This window comes from Ascaphus truei, chromosome 1 (assembly GCF_040206685.1).
Source record: "Ascaphus truei isolate aAscTru1 chromosome 1, aAscTru1.hap1, whole genome shotgun sequence".
Lineage (NCBI taxonomy): Eukaryota > Metazoa > Chordata > Amphibia > Anura > Ascaphidae > Ascaphus > Ascaphus truei.
The window spans coordinates 476,461,314-476,481,598 of NC_134483.1; the positions used below are offsets into that span (position 1 = coordinate 476,461,314).

At 40.6% G+C, this 20,285-nt stretch overlaps 1 protein-coding gene across 3 annotated transcripts in view; it reads left to right on the forward strand.

Moving 5' to 3' along the window:
* The first annotated feature begins 479 nt into the window (after window positions 1-479).
* The window catches only part of PDS5A (PDS5 cohesin associated factor A), a 118,700-nt gene continuing 98,894 nt past the window's right edge, over window positions 480-20,285 (forward strand). For 2 of the 3 annotated variants that reach the window (XM_075567727.1, XM_075567737.1), the window contains exons 1-2: window positions 480-871; window positions 1,962-2,110. In XM_075567727.1, coding sequence (XP_075423842.1) covers window positions 2,000-2,110 — 111 coding nt within the window. In that variant the 5' untranslated portion in view covers window positions 480-871; window positions 1,962-1,999. The remainder of the gene's footprint in view (window positions 872-1,961; window positions 2,111-20,285) is intronic. The other variant, XM_075567748.1, reaches the window with a different exon arrangement.

Consider the following 20,285-nt stretch of genomic DNA (forward strand, 5'->3'; position numbering starts at 1 on the left):
ATTGTCCTGCGAGGAACCACTCCCCCTCTGGTGGGAGCCATCGCAGGTGGAGGCGCTGAATTGAGTAAGTGGTTACCCCTAGTATAATTGCCCCAGGTTCCCCGTGGCGGAAGCTCAGCCCTCCTGCGAGCCAACAGGTAATGCACCACACCTATGGTAACACCGTATGTTCCTTGCACCCCACACTATATCTGCGATTGGGGGGGGGGGGAATACCCGTTACACATATGTATATATATATATATATTTTAAGATCCAGCCCCTTTGGGAAATAAGTTGAAGCACCCTAGTAGCACTGTGGATGCGCAGACACTTGAGCCCTGAGCGGAGGTGAGCAGATTCTCCATCCACCCTTCTCACTCTCTGTGAATATACTGTTTCATGTTCCCGCGTGCGCGTGTTTTGGCGCCAATCGCGAGGTGGCGCTGTACGCGCGCGCTCTCTCTCTCTCCGGCCTGAGCTTGTGGAGGGGGTGGCGTCGCGTGCCCGTGCGTGCCTCCGAGTCTCGCGCTTACGTTCTGTCCCGGAGCGGCCGGCAGCAGGTCCGACGTCACGTGCCCCCCGCGCGCTCCGACAGAGGTTTTATTTGACCGTGTAATTAATCGCTGGGTGCTTCACGTGCTGGTCGGATTTCTTTTTAATTTATTTTCGAACTCGCTATCCCCCCCGTGCGCGCGGCAGCCTCCTCGCGCTTTCATCTTCTCTTTTGCGGGCGTTGGAAGAGGCCTCTCAATCCCCCCTCCCAAACTCCTCCTCCTGCCGCCCCGGATCCGGGGAGGGGGGGAGGACAGAGACACAGACACGCAGGGAGAGGGGGGAGAGCACCGGCTGCCGGATACATGCGGGGGTGGGACCTCGTACTCCTCGGGAGGTAAGAGACCGGGGGCTGGGAACCAGAGCTGAGCCATGTCCCGGTACAGAGTGCAACTGTCTGGCACCCACGCCTGTGTGCCTGTGTGTATATACGTACGCATATCTCTGTGTGTATGATGATGCAAACATGGTGTTCAGAGCACCCCGCGTGCACACACGGATATGAGGGTGTTGATCTCTGTTGATGCAGCTCCCCGGAGAGAGGGGACCTGTGTGCGGTGTAAGTCCAAGCTCTCACGCAGGGACATGCCTGGGGACAGTGAGAAGCACAGGCTATGTGCATGGGCACCGTCACACAGGTGTGACTGTCTCCGTGTCCAGGGTGAGGTGAGCGGGTCCCATCTGGTGTCTGCTCCCAGAGGCCACACGTGAGACTTAAAAGCAAATCCCTGGGGTCAAAAGTTAGGCCGATGGGGTTGGTCCAACTCCTTGTTACAGAGCTGGGCTGGCTGGGTACAGCCGAGGCGTGCTGATTTCTCATGCAAATAATGTTTGTGAATACAGGCACATTTCTATATGTGTGTATATATATACACATACAGCACCTAAATATATCCATACATAGCTATCGCCATATACCCACCGCTGCTCCCATAATAACTCCCCTCACTCGGGCCCTGCCCCCTCCTCGGGCCTCTCCCTGTGCTCCGGGAGGTTTGCGGCCTGCACCTTGGGCCTCGGCCGCCTCTCCCCTGGATCCCCCTTCGCCCCGGTGTGTGTGTATACACGGGGGGGACTGGCCCTAGCAGCTCTCTCTCCCCCCCAGAGGGGGGGCTGGCATGCAGGACGCGGCCGGGAGAAAGGAGTTTCCCCCCACCCTAAAAGAAGTCACACTGGTTAGAATAAAAACCCAGCTAAAGTGATTCCCCCCCCCGGTCATTCAAACACCGTCCCGGGCCTAACACCCTCTCACCCCGGGTATATGCGTGCTTGTATACCGGGAAGGGTAACATCCCCCCCCCGCGCACAAGCTGTGCTTTTTTTAAATTGTATTTGTTGCTTTTTTTGTGAAGAGGTTTTAAAGTAGATGCTGTTTTTTAATTTCGTTACATTTTCTGTGGGCTGAACTGTTGTTTTCTCACCGATAGAGGCCGGTAAAGAACTTGGGAAGGAAAGTTGAAGCAGAATGGAATTCCCAAGCCAACAAAAACCGGGGGACGGCAAAATCATTTACCCGCCGGGGGTGAAGGAGATCACGGATAAAATCACAAACGATGAGGTGGTGAAACGGTTGAAGGTGAGTCACCGCCGCTCCCCCCCCACCCCGGCTGCCCAGCCCCCCCCCGGCTAGGTAGAGAAACACGGTGTTTTGTTGCAGCACTATGATTGTGTTTTGCTGTGTAGATGGATTTTTGTGCATTGTTTTGGTAATGCAATTTTTCTTTTAACCTGATCTGTCCTAAGGCTAAGCCTGTAAAGCTGCCCCCCTGTGGCATTGAACGGGTTAATAAAGCCCCGTCTAGCAGCACCAAAAAAATGACTTGTCAAACTATAAATACACATTAAGGTGGCTGACAACCCCCTTTGTGAAGATACCCCAAATTGTCCCGTTTATAATTATGTATATGCAAGCAAAATTTGACAGGTTCTGTATTGCCACAAGTTGTTGAGCTATCCATTTTTATTTATATTTAATTTGGTGATGTATTGGCTTCCATTTTTGTGTATTGGTTGGGGTTGCATAAACCTTTTTTAGACACATCTGAACGCAAAATGGTTAATTGTGCGATGTTTGTTCTTGTAGGGGGTAGTCTGAACGTGTTACTATGCATAATAGCATTTCAGAGTTTATTTTTGTTTGAGCTGGTGTTCAAGTGTTGTGTGGATTCGTTTCTGCATTATTTATTTTAAACTTTTTGTATGTTGTAAAGAATATTGTCAGGTTTTTTTGTTTGTTGTCTCAATGTGTAGAGATGTGAATTAATCAGTTTAATCATTCTTCCTGAAATGGGGAAAAGTGACTGGCGTGACACATGTAGTTTTGCAGCTGTTCTAAAATGTCAAATACTTTCTTACTCTATAGAATATTTGACTAGACCATAAAAATACAGAGTAAGGGAAGGTTTTATCCCACAAAACCCAGAAAATCGATTGTTCCTTTTATAATTAGTTTACTTATGAAAATCTCAGGGCAATAGCCTCTTTATCAAGGTGGGCTTTTTATTTTAGGCTACTGTGTTTTAAACACTATTGAGCATTGATGAGCATGCTTTACTTTGGAAGAAGTGATGAGCTTGGGTGATTTTAATAATGTAAGATCAACTAACGGTTCAAGTAGTTTTTTTGTGATTGTTGGATGAGGCTTTGTATTTAATATATTCAGAGCTCTTGGAATGTTTATTTAACATTACAATTAATGGCCTTTGTGTGACCTGACACTTGTTAAAGATCTGAGGTTTTGCATCCCTGGTACAGTGAAAGACTTGGGTGATGCTGTTGCCAGCTACTTACTTACTTTTCCTGGTTTGGCTATCCCAAAGTGAAAATGTAACTAAGACCACTGAATATAATCGAAGTCAGAGTTTAAAAATGCAATAATTCAAAGCAGCAATCTCCCCCCTCCCCCCCAAAAAAGCCTATTAATGTAACTTGTATAATGAAAAATAGAAAATATGTGCAAAAAAAATTAAGTATATATGAAAAGTAATATACATGTATCCTATGTATTTAAATGTGCTGTGTGATTATGAAGCTGCTATAATAGTGGTACATACTGATATTAAAAATCACATAAAAACGAAATAAATAAAAAAAATCCATCACAAATTATAGATATAAACACGTGTGTGTGTGTGTGTGTCTGTCTATATCAAGAAAGAGACCCATAGATATAGTCCCTGCTATAATAATTATAGATTGTGCCAATTACAAATAAACATAAAACCAACATATAAAACAAGGAAAAATAACACAGGATGGGGAAATAGACACAATAGGGGAAAAAAAGGGGGGGGGGAAAGGATGTAGACGAAAAATAAAAACCTTGAAAATAACAATAAAAACACTGGAACTTCCAAGCAGCTATTCGCAGGATCAACCACCTTCTTCAATACTTCTAAAGGACAAAAAGGGACAGCGTGGGTTCCATAGTGTAAAGGGTTTCAGGTTTTAATATCACAAGCTAAAATCAGGTCACTTACAACAATTCAGAAAAATACGCGCATTGGTTGTAAGCATCAGTCCTCCGTTGTGCATTTTCAGGTATGGGGCTCCAAATCTCGTGGCTGGGAACGTGTCTCCTACTGCTTCACAGCCGGGTATCTCCCGTGTTGTGCGTCCACACACAGGTCCCCCGGCTACAGCAATATCACTCCTCCAAGTGCCACAGCTCCCCTCCATAGTTACAAAGCACTATACAGCAGGCTCCTGGCACAGCCAAGAACAACACAATCTTACGGGTTTCGTCGCTTAGGTTATGGCGACTTCATCAGAGAATAAGGAATGAGGGAATCCCCATGCCTTATAAAGTCTAAATTGATTGAAGGATTACTCAATACGAGCACCACCCTATGTGAGTGAACAAAAGTGACTAACACTAGTTCGGCTGAAGGAAGACCCACATGAACAAAAATACATAATGTTACAACTGGCACACAATATTAGGATTTGAGACAATGGGGAACAAAGAATAAACATAAAAATAAAAGAATACATAACTATATATACATCAAAAATATATACAATATATTATAAATATAACTAAAATTTAACTCATACATAAAAGTGCATAGAGAGAGAGAGAGAGAGACGACCTTGTATAAAACATTTTATAATATATAATACCAACCCTTGAAATAGGATAAATAGGGCTATTCAGACAAATGAGTGTCTGTGGACACAGACTCATAAAAATGCAAATGTATAAAACCCAATAAAAAATGTCAATATTTATTTGAATCAATGTGTTAAATAGTGCTAGAGTAAATATAATTAGTATATTAAAGTGAGGAACTAATGTGACTAAGTAATTAGTGATCTATGTAAATCGATATAAATGAATGTAAGTTATATAAGTGAAGTATCACATTGTGATATTACAATAATTCATAAAAATTATGTTAATAGATGAACAATGTGTGAAAAATTGTGAATATCTGAAAATATATATCATTTTGCTAAAATGGATATCTAAATATGTTCTCAATGTAAAAAAAATGATTAAATGATATACATAAATCCATCAATATCAAAAATAAAAGATGGATAAAGGATAACTGGTTAAACAGGAGGCCAGAGACCAGTGAAATAGAGAACAGCGAGTGGGATATACACCAAAATTGTTTATTAATCTCATTCAAACGAATTCACCATTTTTTTTCCACACATATATTGTTCATCTAATATTCACATAATTATTAATATGAACTATCATTATTCCTCACTTTAAGACACAACGGAGGACTGATGCTTACAACCAATGTGCATATTTTACTGAATTGTTGTAAGTGACCTGATTTTAGCTTGTGATATTAAAACTTGAAACCCATTACACTATGGAGCCCGCGTTGTTCCTTTTTGTCTTTATTTATATATATATATTTATTTATTTATTCACTCACTATAGGAGTTCCATTTTTCTTTTGGGTTTTATTACTCAGTATAATAGTATCTTGTCCCCCCGAGCATTTTTTCCCCTCTGTTTTAAAAAGTATTTCGTCAGTAATATCTCCTGCACAAAGTATTGAATTAAAAAAATAAAAACATTTGCAGATGTGGCAAGAGGACATTTTTGTTTGTGTAAATATAAAAGAAATATGCAAAACAAAAGGCAGTCGGTGCAGACTGATGCTGTAAGCAAAGGACTCTATGTTTAGAGAGAGAATGTCCAATGTCTAGAATTAGTAAAGGGAGACTGGTCTATACAATTGAGTCCTGTTGCTTTCACTATGCAGCCTCCTTTGAGTGATGTACAAACCTGCAGTTCTGATCTTGAGTTCACTTGGATCTTTCTGACATGGTGAAATATCTGGTGGAGAGAAGGAAGCCGATCAGATAACACAAACCCTCAAGATGTACGTGTACCTCACTCTTTTTTTCTTCTGTAAACTTGGTACCATCCCATTCCTGCTTTACTAGGCACTTCACATTTTGAATATTAGTCAAGCTGCACATGTTGTGGTGATCGGCTCTATGCAATTATTTGTTCATCTGCAAATATCAAGCCACTTTCCTCTGAGTGTTTTTCTATGGCATGTGCTGTGTGAAGAATTAACTTTCAAAACCAATAATTTTCTATGTTTGTTCGGGTAGGCATGCGTTGTACAATACCCTCTGTGTTGGCATAATTGTTTTTGGTGTTTATGAAAAAGGTATTACCAAGGCAAGTGTATATGCAGTTTGTAAGTGTTTTGATTGTCCTGCTTTAATTTTACAAGAACCATACACATTACCTTCAACTTCTTCCCTTGGGCAGAAAAGGTTGTCCTGTTTCATTCATATTTCTCCCATGACTCTCCCAGAGCCAAATAAGTGATCAGCACCTGGGACAGTGTGCTGTTCCAGAAATACTCTGCCCATCTGTCATTCCTGGAACATTGCTGTGGCACCAGAGGTTAATGGGTCACTGCAAAGTCCTACTGTTTTTTTATTTTTTTATTATTTCTTTATTTGTGAAGTAATATTGAGGTTTTTTTTTGTGAGGACAAAGTTATTTACATTTCTCAACCCAGAAAAATGCAACTTTGGAGTAATTGCATAGGGGGTATGGGCCATCTACTTAATCTCAAACAAAGTAATGTGTACTGTATATTGACATTGACGTACACTTTAGTTAGGCTGCGTTTATTGCGACAGTGACGTCACGCTGCGGAAAAATCAAATTGAAGCGACTTCCGGCGACCGCGCCGTTGCATCACTCCTACTATAAGCGCACGCGGCGTCAATACATTTGTTTTGGTTCGGCGTTGCCGGTACTATAAGCGCAGCCTTAGGTTTTAGTAATTACATTTGCTAAGCTGTTAAAAAATATGAAACATTTTAAATCTGAAAATACGTTGCTGCTGACCACTCAATCAAAAAAATGAATGTTTAGATTTCCTATCGCAGGTATAACAAAAGTATCTTATCAATCCTTTACCCTACTTACCTTTGTGGGGTTAGCGTTTTTTTTTTTTTTTTTTTTTTTAAACGAAAGCCATCAATGCCAAAACAGTATTTATACAAGTTATAAAAACCTTTTATAAAATATTAGTAAGGATAACGTTTATTTTGTGCAAAACGTTTTCTTTGTTTACTTAATGAAGAAACAATAGACAATCTGCCAAACAATATTGATTCCTGCACTCCCTTTTACTGTATCTCTTTGCTGCTGCACTGTTTTTACTCCAATTGACACCCACAAGGTTCCATTTTCCTGCCGGCAGCTGGTTGGTGTTCTGCTTGTATGGGACTTGGATTCATTGACACAGTGGGGAAAATAAACTGTTGGCTCATATAGTCTGGACAGAGTCCACTTCTATTTCTGCCCCATACAGAAGCATGGGGTCCCTGCAGTTGAGCTCCGCAGACGCCCTGCTTCCTAAGATACACGTACTTGCCTCCGTAGCCTATGTCAGTAGCATCCCCGACTGGGCACGCAATATGCCAGATTAATTAAATCTTCTGTGGCACGTCTGTCTCTTTTTCCTATTGGCCTTTGTGCCGCTCAACATTTTAACAACCAGGAACTAACCAGCATGAACATCTCAGGAAGGTATTTCAATAAGTAGGGAATCTTTGTCTAAAATTAATGGGTTTTAGCTCCACAGACCCAGACCATGTGCTTACCTATTTTAAAAGAAATTCAAGAAATGCTACTTCTTGAGGCAAAGTGGAAATATCGTCTATCTTCCAAATTCGCTACATCCCTTCTTCATTCTTCTGTTGATTTCATTCAAAAGGTTCCAATCCATTGTTACTTGCTGTCCAAGGTAGACGCAGACTTTGACTTCTCGTTCTTCTTCTATTTGATATCTTTACTGAGTTGACACATTTATGTTGCACATCACTTTGGTCTTGCTGAGATTCATGGAGACCCTCTTCAAATAAATGCATCAGCATTCCTGAAGGTCCACACGTAGTCCACCAAAAATCTGTAATTGTTAGAGTACCAAATCTAACAATTCTTTATATATATTTTTTTTAATGGAAGCTTGTGGTAGGTTGAAGAATGGTTTGCGAATGTGTGAGCTAACTTGCCATTTAGTTATGTGCTTGGGACAACAGCATTTGTAAGGCCTAGCAGTGCAATTTTAGAGTACAGTAGGTAGGCAAGTGGCACTGCTTCATTGGAGAAGGGAGTTCATTATTATTTTTTTTTAAATATAGGAAACTGCGTAAATATATATTTATACAACTATGTGAATCCCGGCTAGGGTCACAGAGTCCCTCTCAATTTGCACTCATGCCTGTAAAATATTATTTTTGGAAATAATTGCTCATAGTGCCATACTCGGATAAATACAGAAACTTGACTATAAGAGCTATGGATAGCCACTATGTATAAGAAAGAATAACATTTTATTAACATATATGTAACATCAACGAACAAAGTGAATAATATATATACAATATGAATAAAATCCCCTCAGTGCGGATAGACCATCTATATAGATAGGATCTATGGTGAAATAAGATCCTTATAATGGCCCTTAGAGGTAGTCTGGGATATTGACTACACTAACCTAGGCTGTCTCATGCATAATTGCAACATAGTAGTGTATGTGCTTTTGCAACTGAAAAGATAAATGGCAAATGATCTTATTTATATCGTCACCATTCTCAAACAACTATATAAAGTAGTATATAGAAAATAGGACTATTGTAGTCCAAATGGTGCAACAGATATATTCACAGGTATTTTATAATAAGTCCCATATGCCACGGATATATATTCCTTAACCTTGAAATATAAGTGGAGTTAGTGTTCCATTAAACTTGATATCCATAGTCAACCATTTAATCTGTTCACAAAGTGTGACCGCCCTAGGGCTGCAAATGTATAGAGTGGGATTTATAGGGTATTAGGGGAACATAACACAAAAGGCTGAGAGTTCCCTTTTCTCCTACCACACTCACAAAGTCACAGAACAGTATTGGTAAAGATAATCAAGGAACAATTTCAAATATAATAGTCCACTCGCTTGATTGTAGAGTGCTGTACCTCAGTAAGGAATCCACGCAGGCTGTGCTCCATCTCTCCTCTCTAGAGGCTCTTCACTTATATAAAGTAGTAGGCGGTAGGTGGTATATAGTAGAGTAAGGTGTTGTCCTTCAAACGTATTTTAAGGTGTATATAAACTGATGTTTATATTTTTGTTATAAATCGACCGCATGAAAAACAGCCATTCGGTTTCTCACCCAGCCATGTCCTGACTGGTACCTTGAATATGGCTATGTACCAAACGGTCGCGAAGATTTTTCGATCTTCGGCTCACCATACTTGGAGTATGCATAAGAATCTTCTTCAAATCACTGTCTTCTAACAGAAGATACCAGTAGTTGTTAAATTTTTGGCGAATGGATGCCCACTGATTGCTGTAAGTGCCTATAAAGATGGTATTGACATCCATCTTCTCACTGATGTTATTCGTTAGTAGCTGTGTTCTTGGTGTAGTTAGAGCTCGATGATATGCTTTTTTTTAATGGTGTTACTGTATCCTTGTGTTCGGAAACTGTTTCATATCAATGGCTTTTTCTTGAAACTGTGGAGAACATTTTTGCTTCAATCGCAAAAATTGTCCTATCGGTATGTTTCTCACCATGTGAGTTGGATGTTGACTCTCCGCTCTTAATAGACTATTTGTTGATGAAGGCTTACGAAAGATAGTGGTCTCTATATAGCTTCCTCTATTTTTCTTGATGGTAAGATCTAAAAAATCAATTTGTTTCCTGTGTTGTTGGTAGGTCAGTTTGAGATTGTGGGCATTTACATTGTGTGCATCGATGAATTGATGGAGTTGTATCTCAGGAGCAGCACATCATCGATGTATCTCGCCCACAGCTCTACATGCTCAGTGAAGGGTGCCATGATGTCACTGAAGACCACGTCTCCTCCCACCAGCCCAGATAGAGGTTGGCCTAGGTGGGAGCAACGGTGGTCCCCATGGCAGTAATTCCGAGTGAGGGTGAAATTTAATAACTTCGCAACAAACTCATTATGAGTCTTAAGTTCGCTTCTTGACCTTAAAGTGTGCAATTGCCAGTAGACCTGATGCATGAGGGATACTGCTGTATAACCCCTCAATATCAATACCAACCAGATAGGTATCTTGGTCCAGACATACATATTCTAATCTAAGAAGGACGTCTTTGTCTTTTGATGTAAGATTGGAGCGAGCTCACAAATTGTCTAAGAAATGTATCAAGGTATATGCTCGCATTTGATGTAAGGTTATTTATCCCTGATACAATGGGTCTACCAGGAGGTGGTAGTGTGCCTTTATGAATTTTAGGTAGGCAGTAAAAGGTAGCTATCCTTGGAGTTTTGATCATTATAAAATCATACTCTGTCTTGGATATGACCCTGCTGTCTAGACCTACTTAAATATGGATTGTAATTCACTCAAAAATGTCCGAGTGCTATAGGATTCTGCCAACGGATCCTACTCCGTGTCTGCTAATAGGCGTCAACACTCTGCCGCATATGCTTCTTTATTTTGTACCACTACATTCCCGCCTTTATCTGGCGGTTTAATAATGGTACTTTGATCTTGTTCAAAATCTTTTAAGGCAGTTAGTTCTTTGACGCTAACAAAGTACGGGCCTTTTTTAGTGGGGAGTGCCATCATCTCTTTTGTGACAAGTTTTGTGAACATGTCGATATGAGTTCATTGCTAGGGAGGGCATAAAGGTAGGTTTCTTACGGATGTCCGTGAACAGATCTTCCCCAGGTGTCCTCAAACCTACCACAAGTAATTCATTCAGGATACGGAAATTGCTTAGATCTATTTGGTCAGAATTTTCTAAGAGTGTATTGCGATTCGTGAATTCCTGTCTCCTACTGAAAAATGTATGAAGGAGGAGTTTTTATGAGAACAGGTTCACATCTTTGATGCATTTAAAGCATCTAACTGGCTGCTCGGACAAAAAGATAGAACATCTTCAGCTATTGGAGAAAGTTCTAAAGTCGGAGCTCTGGAAGTAAAGTTAATCACTTGTAATTTTTCTGGTTTTTTTCTGTGTGGTTTTCTTCCCCTTGTTCTGATCCTTGTAGGCCCATTTCTCTCGGTTTCTTAGGCCTTGTCCAGGGTGGTTCTGGGCGGGCGCGCTCACGCTGGCCGCGATGAAACACATTGCTGCAATGTGTGTGGCCAGTGTGAGCAAGCGCTTGCGCATGCACGGTGCTTAGCTGCTTGCCGAAGTAAGCAAATATGAATCTGCCGCTCGCGCGTCACATGAGCGGTTTTCCCAATGAGGACGAACCAGCTCCGTGACATCTTGGCCGCGCACTTAGTCGGCCACAAATTGCCCGGCCGAGTAGGAGCTCGTGACGTCAACGCGCATGAGCGCCAGCGCGCTCTCTCCCTGCCTGGCCACAGCTTTAGAGAGTCGGTTCTGCCCCTTCCTTGTCCTCTTTGTGTTTATATTGAGGCTTATGGGGTCTAAAATAGAACTCGAATTTGGTCTTGTTGCTGTCTCTAAAAAACGGGGCCTATAGTCAGAATTTGTGCCAGATTGTGTTTCCTGTTCGCTGTCACTTGCGCTCTGCTCTCTCAGTAGATGAGTCTTGCATTCTATTTTTTTTTTTCTCTCGTCTTGTTTTTAAACCAAATTCTGTCAGTTAAAGCTTCTATTTACTGATGATAGCTGCATACCGCACTTGCACTTTGACTAGGTGTTGTAATACTTTCTTTACTGATATCTCACTGCCATATATAACAAGGGTTAAAGGAGAACTAGAGATTTCTCTAAGAACATAGTGAATTAGTGTCCATTGCCTTACCTGAAGCATCTTATATATCCTTTTATCTTTAGTTGCTGATACTTGCAATGGTGGATATATTATCTCTTTAACAATATCAGTTTATATACACCTTAAAATACGTTTGAAGGACAACATCTTATTCTACTATATACCATCTACCGCCTACTACTTTATATAGTTGTTTGAGAATGGTGACAATATAAATAAGATCCTTTGCCACTGTTATCTTTTCAGTTGCAAATGCATATACACTACTATGTTGCAATTATGCATGAGGCAGTTTAGGTTAGTGTAGGCAATATCCTATACTACATCTAATGGCCATTATAAGGATCTTATTTCATCATAGATAATATCTATGTAGATGGTCTATCCTCACTGAGGGGATTTTATTCACATTGTATATATATTATTCACTTTGTCCGTTGATGTTACATATATGTTAATAAAAAAAAAAATATATATATATATATAATTTTTTTCTTATACTTAGTGGCGTCTCCTAGAGCTATCCATAGCTCTTCTAGTCAAGATTGTGTATTTATCTGAGTATGGCACTCCGAGCAATTATTACCTAACATAATATTTTACAGGCATGAGTGCAAATTGAGAGGGACTCCTTTTTTTTTTGTGTGACCCCTAGCCGGGATTCAGTGTTGTGTGTGTGTGTATATATAAGTTCCTATTCCCTCATGCACTGCCTTTTGTTGTATATACTTACCACCGTATTGGGTTGAGCAGCAGGCTCTTTCTGTTTTGTTTAAATATATACAGCTTAACCCCCTTATAACGCTGTGCTTGGGGTCCAAAGAATCACATCGCGCTATAAGCAGATCGCGTAAGAAATAATGTACAATTGTATGCATTGTACAATAAAGTATTTAAGACACCAATAATCGTATTGTAAAGTATTTATAAATACGAAAATTGGGAGCCACGCTAGCACCTCGTTATAAGCGGATTTGCGTTGTAACGGATCGCGTTATAACGTGGTTGAGCTGTATTTAGATTAGTGTTTTTCAACTAGGGTTCCCTGGGCATCTCTAAAGGATTCCCTGGAATTTTCTGGTCATTTGAAAACTGTATCAAGTACTGTACAGAAGAATTTACAATGCATCTGATCAGAGTTGCTATTAGAGATGGTTGGGGCTCAGGTTGGAAACCACTGACTTAGATAAACATATGGAGGTTTTGACTGTTCTCCAAGCTAAAACTGTGAGCTGACAAAGCGCTACAGAATATCGCAATGCAAAATATATAAATACAGGCATACCCCACATTAACGTACGCAATGGGACCGGAGCATGTATGTAAAGTGAAAATGTAGTTAAAGTGAAGCACTACTTTTTTTCCACTTATTGATGCATGTACTGTACTGCAAATGTCATATACGTGCATAACTGATGTAAATAAGGCATTTGTAACAGGCTCTATAGTTCCCCGCTTGCGCACAGCTTCGGTACAGGTAGGGAGCCGGTATTGCTGTTCAGGACATGCTGACAGGCGCATGCGCGAGCTGCCGTTTGCCTATTGGGCGATATGTCCTTACTCGTGATTGTCCTTAGATCGGGGTATGCCTGTACACAAATGTGAATAAATGTGTATGCTATGCTCGTAATAGTAAATAATCAAAACTAACAAATTTCTAAACAATCTGAAGTCCATAATGTGGGCATCTATAAGAGGGTATATGTGAGATCCTCTACTGTGGCTTTTTCTCAAATTACCCTTCAATGTGCGCAAAAAGATTTAACAGTTTTGACACTTGACTTCTAATTTTTGAAATGCATAAATACCTTTGCTTCTTCACCATGTGATTTTGTAGGCTTGTGTTAAAGGAGCAATCTGCCCTACTTCCTTTAATACTTAAATATTTAGGCACATGTTTCTATAATAACATACTTGAAAACGAGAGGTAGCTCTCAACGGTAAAACATTTTATAAATAAATAACCGCTGATGCCAGTAATATAATATACACACTTGTCTCTTTTTTTGTTGTTGCGGGGATGCTACTTAAAGCAGCAGAACATGCTTCACTGTCTTTAGACAATTTCTATTTCCCTACATCAATTGCTGTCATACTGCATTTTAATGCAACATACTGGGAGTGGTACCAGGATCGTGTGCTAGTCTCAGAGGGGGGAAACCATTATTTCACCAGAATCGGCTTTTCCTGGACGGTAAACTTGTGAATTGTATTATTTTTTTATTATTATTATTTTTAAATGGCTTGTTACTCTAAATCGGAGCAGACGCATTGTTTGAAAAAAATATTATTAATCTTTAATTACTGCATTGAAACAGGGTCTCCAGAGCTGAATTGTTAATTCATATATATACCTCAGTAGCGGTTGCCGGTACCTTTTCAGTTTACATGTCCCGTTCACCCTGGCCAATAGAAAGCCGCAAAGGTTAAGCACACAGTTACCTACCGGCATAGATACCGACACCGCTACAGATTTAAGTAGCTGGGGGTACCCGCAGCGGAAATGAACACGGTTCAGCCCGAGAGACCACCTGCTTCAAACCTGTAATTAACAATAAATAAACTGTTCTGCTTTAAAGCTTCAGACTAAGCAATGTCCTGCATGTTTTTTTAATAAAGCAATCCTGTACAATAAGAAAATACTTGTAGCCTATTTTTTTCAAAACATCTCTGACATTTGTGACATATTATGTAACGAGCATTTTTGTTTCTAAAGCAACCATTTACGAAGTCCCATCCCCTTCCTCTTCTGAAACAAGCTATGGCACACCGCTTTTTGAGCCCTGCCCTCTCTCTGGCAGTGCACCAATTGTATCTAGTGACTGCCTGGTCACATGACCTTCCCCACAGAACTTTGCATCTTTGGTCCTCTTTTGCTGCACTGACAGACTGCTGCCTTAAAGGAGTAATACTCCATTAAAAAAAGGTATAATTCATAAGTTTGTGTTATTAGCGATTGCCACAAAGCTACCGGCCAGGACCAATCCGTTCCCCATGAAGTAATGGTTTCCCTCTTTAGAAAATAGCATGAGAACTGGCACACGATCCTGGTGCTACTCCCAGTATGTTGCATTAAAATGTCATATGACACCAATTGATGTAGTAGACTCGTACCAGGAGGGCTTGATCAGAACAGAAGATGACTGCCTCTTCTTGGGTAGATGTCAGGTGGCAGATCACATTGGCCAGGAGTCAAAGAGGCTGTGACATTCATCATGCGAGCGTTTAAGGGACAACTCACCACACCTTTATTATATGTAATAAATAATTAAAAAAAAAGCAAATTGAAACATTGATCTCCCTTAAATCACTAGACCCATAGCTCTTACTTTATTTGCAGCTTGTAATAGTGAATCTCAATGTTTTTGCGTTTATACCCATCATGCATTGAAAGAAAGAAGGAAAAAAAATAATTAAACTAATGGCAAAGTTGTTTTTTTGCCAACTGGCCTAACATTTCTGTTGATATTTGTTACTCGCTTTGCTGAGGGTCAAACACCAGGTTTCATGATTTTAGGGGGATGCATTTTAGTCACAAATAACTACATTAACAGAAAAGCGCTTCAGAAACTGACTTCATGCCTAAGTGGAGAATTGGTTATTGCAGTCCTACATGGAGTATTTGTGTCGTGACACATTGTTTGAAGTCAAAGCAACACAGATTTGCAAATGTGAGCCACAAAATTTGATTCGTAGGCGGGTTGGACAGTAAAAATGTGGGCGACTGCTCCCGAAACCGGCATCCGCCCACAAATGTGTAGACTTTATATTTCGAATGTTTATACATTCGATTTGCCCAGAAGTTCCAGACCCTAAAATATGGGTTTTGCAGGAGAGGGGACGGTGTCCTAACTTAATAGTCCCAAGTGCTATATGCACAAAAAGGAGTACACCTGGGATACAGTATATGCTAATAGGATATGGAAAGTATATTGTAATGATTCCTATTGGCATATATCCCAGGTATTGCCGGTGTGCTCCGAGTAGAGGTGTCTCAACTTGTTTGAGGGTATATAGTACTTGGGACTCCAGTAAAATAGGAATCTCTTCCTTAAACCTCATATTTCAGGGTCTGGAACTACTAGTTGAATCGAATGTCACAACAGTCACATTCAAATCTGTAGTGGTGGCCAGTGGTATTATATACACACAAAAGTAGGCGAATACCCGCGGCTGCAAAGGAACGCCATATTTGCGGTAATGTAAGCAAAAGATTTGGCCATCTCTGCTCTAGAATCATGAACAGCTCATTAATTTACACACACCTGAGCCCTTCTGCTGAGCACTGCTCATGCCACAATGTTCTAATTCGTATAAACTGACATTCATTGACTGCTTAGGAAATGCATTAGGTTTAGTGTTTCTGGTTTCTAAACCTTTATTATAAAGCTAGAGTTGGTGCTGCTTTTGTCCCTTCTGGTATCTCACCATCCCCCCCACACACAAATTCTTAGTAACGGGGTCTTTTTTTTTTGCATGATGGCCTTAATCAAAACTCTGCGCCCGTTATACTAAAGATATTAAAGCTTATGAGTAGAGTTAACTCATGGTGTAGAAAAAATGGGTGCCTTCCTGACAAGTCGATCCGTAACTTTGTCAAAGGAAACCCATGTATTCTGTTTATTGGGTTCCTTCTGTTTTGTCATTCCAGATAATTGCCTATCAAGCAGGTTCTTGCTGGCAGCTCTGTGAGCCAATTTTTTAAGTGCGTGAAATCAAATAAAAGATAACATCAGTAGTAGGCAAAAAGTCTCCAGATATTGAACATAAATATTGTAACAATGAATTAGAATAATATACTGGAACTGACCATTTCAGTAACCCTGCAACATATTGAATAAGTTGCTGGCTCTTTTGGCTCGGAAGAGTTGAATTGTATTTAAGAAAAATTATCTATTTCGGTTATTTTTCTCGCCACCCTCCTTTCCTACCGTCTCTGCCTGCTCTCATGTGTTTTAATACTCAAGCTCAGTGTTTTGCAACCTTTTTTACACGGTGCACCCCTTGCTATAAAATATTTGGTCCACGAATACCTAATTAAGCTTATTTCTTGCTCATTAGACTATTGCTAACAAAGCTGTTTTGACCGATCCCAGGCGGTATAGGTTTCTGAGCTTGTAGGGGGAGGGGCACACATGCTTAATGAGGCCTCAAACTGGACCCCAGTGTGGGCAGACAGCATAGGTGGTACATCTTTAAACTACCGCAGGAGCATTTAAAGTCACACCGCACTATGTCTTGCTGTGCTGTGTGGGTGCAATGCATTGTGTTGAGCGACTTTGGAAGCTACTGCTATACCACCTACGCTAAGGTGCAGTTTGGGGTCTTAATAGGTGGGCAGTCACCACACGGCTCAGGAACCCAACAGAATACATTTCGTAATTGGCTTATGTAAATTAGTGAGTCACTTCTCGGGAAATGGAAAGGCAGTTTGAAAAGTATATTTTTTATTTTTATCCTTGTCACAATTCCATTGTAAAATCAACCATTAATATGTTTTAGACCAATTTAAATATAACTTAATTCTTTGCTATTTTTCAATTCTGGCAAGTCTTCCCTACTACGTTTATAATCTAATAAAATCTGTATACGGTCAATATTTATTGTGTTTGCTGTTGAGTAAATTTCTGATGGCAATATATAAAATAAAATCACAGTTAAGTAATATTTAAGAAACCACACATTTTACACGGCGAAAAACTGAATGTGTATGATTTGACAGTTGTATATGAGAAGGATGGGAGGGAAAAATGAAAATGCCAGGCCTAAAGGTTACTGTAGCTGGATTGTTGCATTAGGCTGGGGCCATGGTGCCGCAGACCGTGCGGACGCGAGCGATTAGACTGCCTTAAAGCAGTGATCGCGTCCATGCGACGGGCGGGAGGGGACGTGCACTGCACAAGGAATCAGTTGACTGATTTCTTGGCGCGACAGGCCGGTCACGTCAGCCCTGTGACGCCCCTAGTCACGCCCCCCACGACCCGTCCACCATGGCCAGGGACAGCACCCGCTTCACACGGTCACTTCCCATCCTCCGCGCGGGCGAAGGCACCATGGTCCCAGCTTTAGTCAGAATTAAGCCATTACTGACAAAATTAATCGAATTTCTCACCCAATCAGCACAACAATGTAAGGTGTAATTATGTAGCAACATTTTATATGACCTAGTTTACAAATTGTTTTCATAGTGATTTAGATTTTATTCGTAGTTGTTTTTACTCCAGTATAAAACTTCAGTATACAACTCTTTAATGTCCGCTTGATAATCTTCTGTATATTTTAAGGTGCATGGATATGCTTTGCCAGAAGTATGTTCAGCAGAATTTGAGAAGTTGAACATGATTTACTAAAAACTGTATGAGCTACTGTTCAATAACACTCAAGTAAATGTATTTATATCTTTATATAGCGCACACAGTTGTACTTGACTGTTTACAAGAGATACAGTACCATACAATATAGGGAATTATTGCATGTACTATAATTCCATGTACTATAAGTGCAACACACAAGATCAGACAATAAGAAAGGAAATCCCTGCTCCAGAGAGCTTACAATCTAAGTGGCATGATGGGAGACTTGGAGACCACAGGTGAGAGAATAAGTGCAGTAGATGGCAGTCATTGTTGGGAATAACTGGGTGTGGGACAGTAGCCATGAGTTTAGGCTAATCAAATGTTTCATTTAGAAGGTGATTTTTAATGTTTGTCTTAAAGGGGCGGAGGGAAAGTGCTTGGTATATACTGAGTGTGATGGAGTTCCACAAATAAGGGTCAGTAAAAAGGGAAAAAGGTTTAATAAGGCGAGAGAGCAGTACAGTTGAAATGTGTGGAAAGAAGACAGTTGTAGAATGCAGCAGCATAGCGAGAGATCAGAGCTGTTAAGCAGGAGGAGCAGATGAGTGGAGAACCTTTTAGGTAAGGAGGAGAATTTTGTGGGTGATCCAAAACTTGATGACCCAGGAGAGGGATTTAAGGAGAAGATGAGCAGGAACAGTTGGGAGAAAGTGTAATTATTCTAGCAGCAGAAATTTGAATAGGCTGGTAAGGAGAAAGTTGTGAGGCAGTGAGGCCTGTTAGCAGTATGTTACAATAGTCCAGGGGGGAGAGATTAAGGGCATGCATTAGAGTTTTTTTATGTGTAGCGTGACAGAGGAGAGAGTGTATATTAGCAATATTATGCAGGAAGAAGCGACGTGTTTTAGCCATGCTGTGAATGTGAATGGAGAGGGAAGAGTCAAATGTCACTCCTAGGCAATGTGTTTTGGCGATTGGATAGATGGTAGAACCATTTATGGTGATGCAAAAAGGATATATTGGGCTATGTTTAACGAGAAATATGAGGAGCTCTGTTTTAGCCATATTAACTTTAAGGCAGCAAGGCTAGCCAGATGGCAGCCTGAGTCTTGGGACTGGATTGTAGGGGTCGATAGATATATCGGAGATCTGTATAGAGAGGATATCGTCACAGGCTAAAAGAGTTGATGAGGTCACCAAGAGAAAAGACATCCCCGTGTGCTCAAGGGCAGCCAGTGATGTATCCCAAATGCAGAGGCACCCTGATATCATTAACATTTTTTTTCCATATAAATAGCTGCCAATGTGAGTAATTGATGCTTGTCCTTTTGGTTTTCAAGCACAGAAGAACTGATTTTTGTATAATATCTCTGTGCTCATTTACAATGTCTCACTCTGAATACTTCTGTTTGCTTCCCTACCCCTCTGAAATTGACATGGTTCAATACATTCTAATTTGGAATATCTGTTCACTGCCGGTCATTAAGCTCCTTTCGTGGAAATACATCTACTGAGCTGATGCACTTTGCTCATGTTTTTTTTATGTGTTCTCCTTCCCTTAATAACAGAAATGTTAAATGGCTGTAGGACAAATGAAATCGGCAACAGTGAAATAAACAGAACAGCCAGATCTTCTAGATCTGGAGTGGCTAACCTTTTTTTCAGGCGTACCAATTGATGGGCACAACTTTTTGGGTGGCCCACTGTTCTACTGCCTAGATTAACCCCTCTTCCCCCTGGCCTTGCTTGATTTACCCCCAGCCTCACTCAATTTTTACCCCCCTCGCTCTAATTCTTTCCCACGTCCCAACCCCCACCCTCTGTCTCACTCTGGTTCATGTGTGGTTTTCAATTTTCAAAGAGCAATCATGGGGCTGATGCATTTACAGATTTGTTATCATTACGTAGCAACATAATCTTAACTAAAGCATAAATGTTTTGTCATGATTTTGATTAAAATCAACTAGCAAAATAGATTAAGTAAATCAATGTTTGTTAACTTTTAAAGATCTATGTAGTGTGGCGTGTGTAAAGGCTTAGACTTGAATACTAACCTTGTTTAAATGCGATAGCATCGTAGCACCGCCCAACATCTGCCCCATATTAATAGAAACCGCCCTGGTGACTTGACAGGGACCAACCCCTTGTCACTGGAAGCTTGAACCCACGGAGAATAACCCCCACATTCCGAATCCTAAAAGTTTATTAGGTGTTTTTAAAAAAAA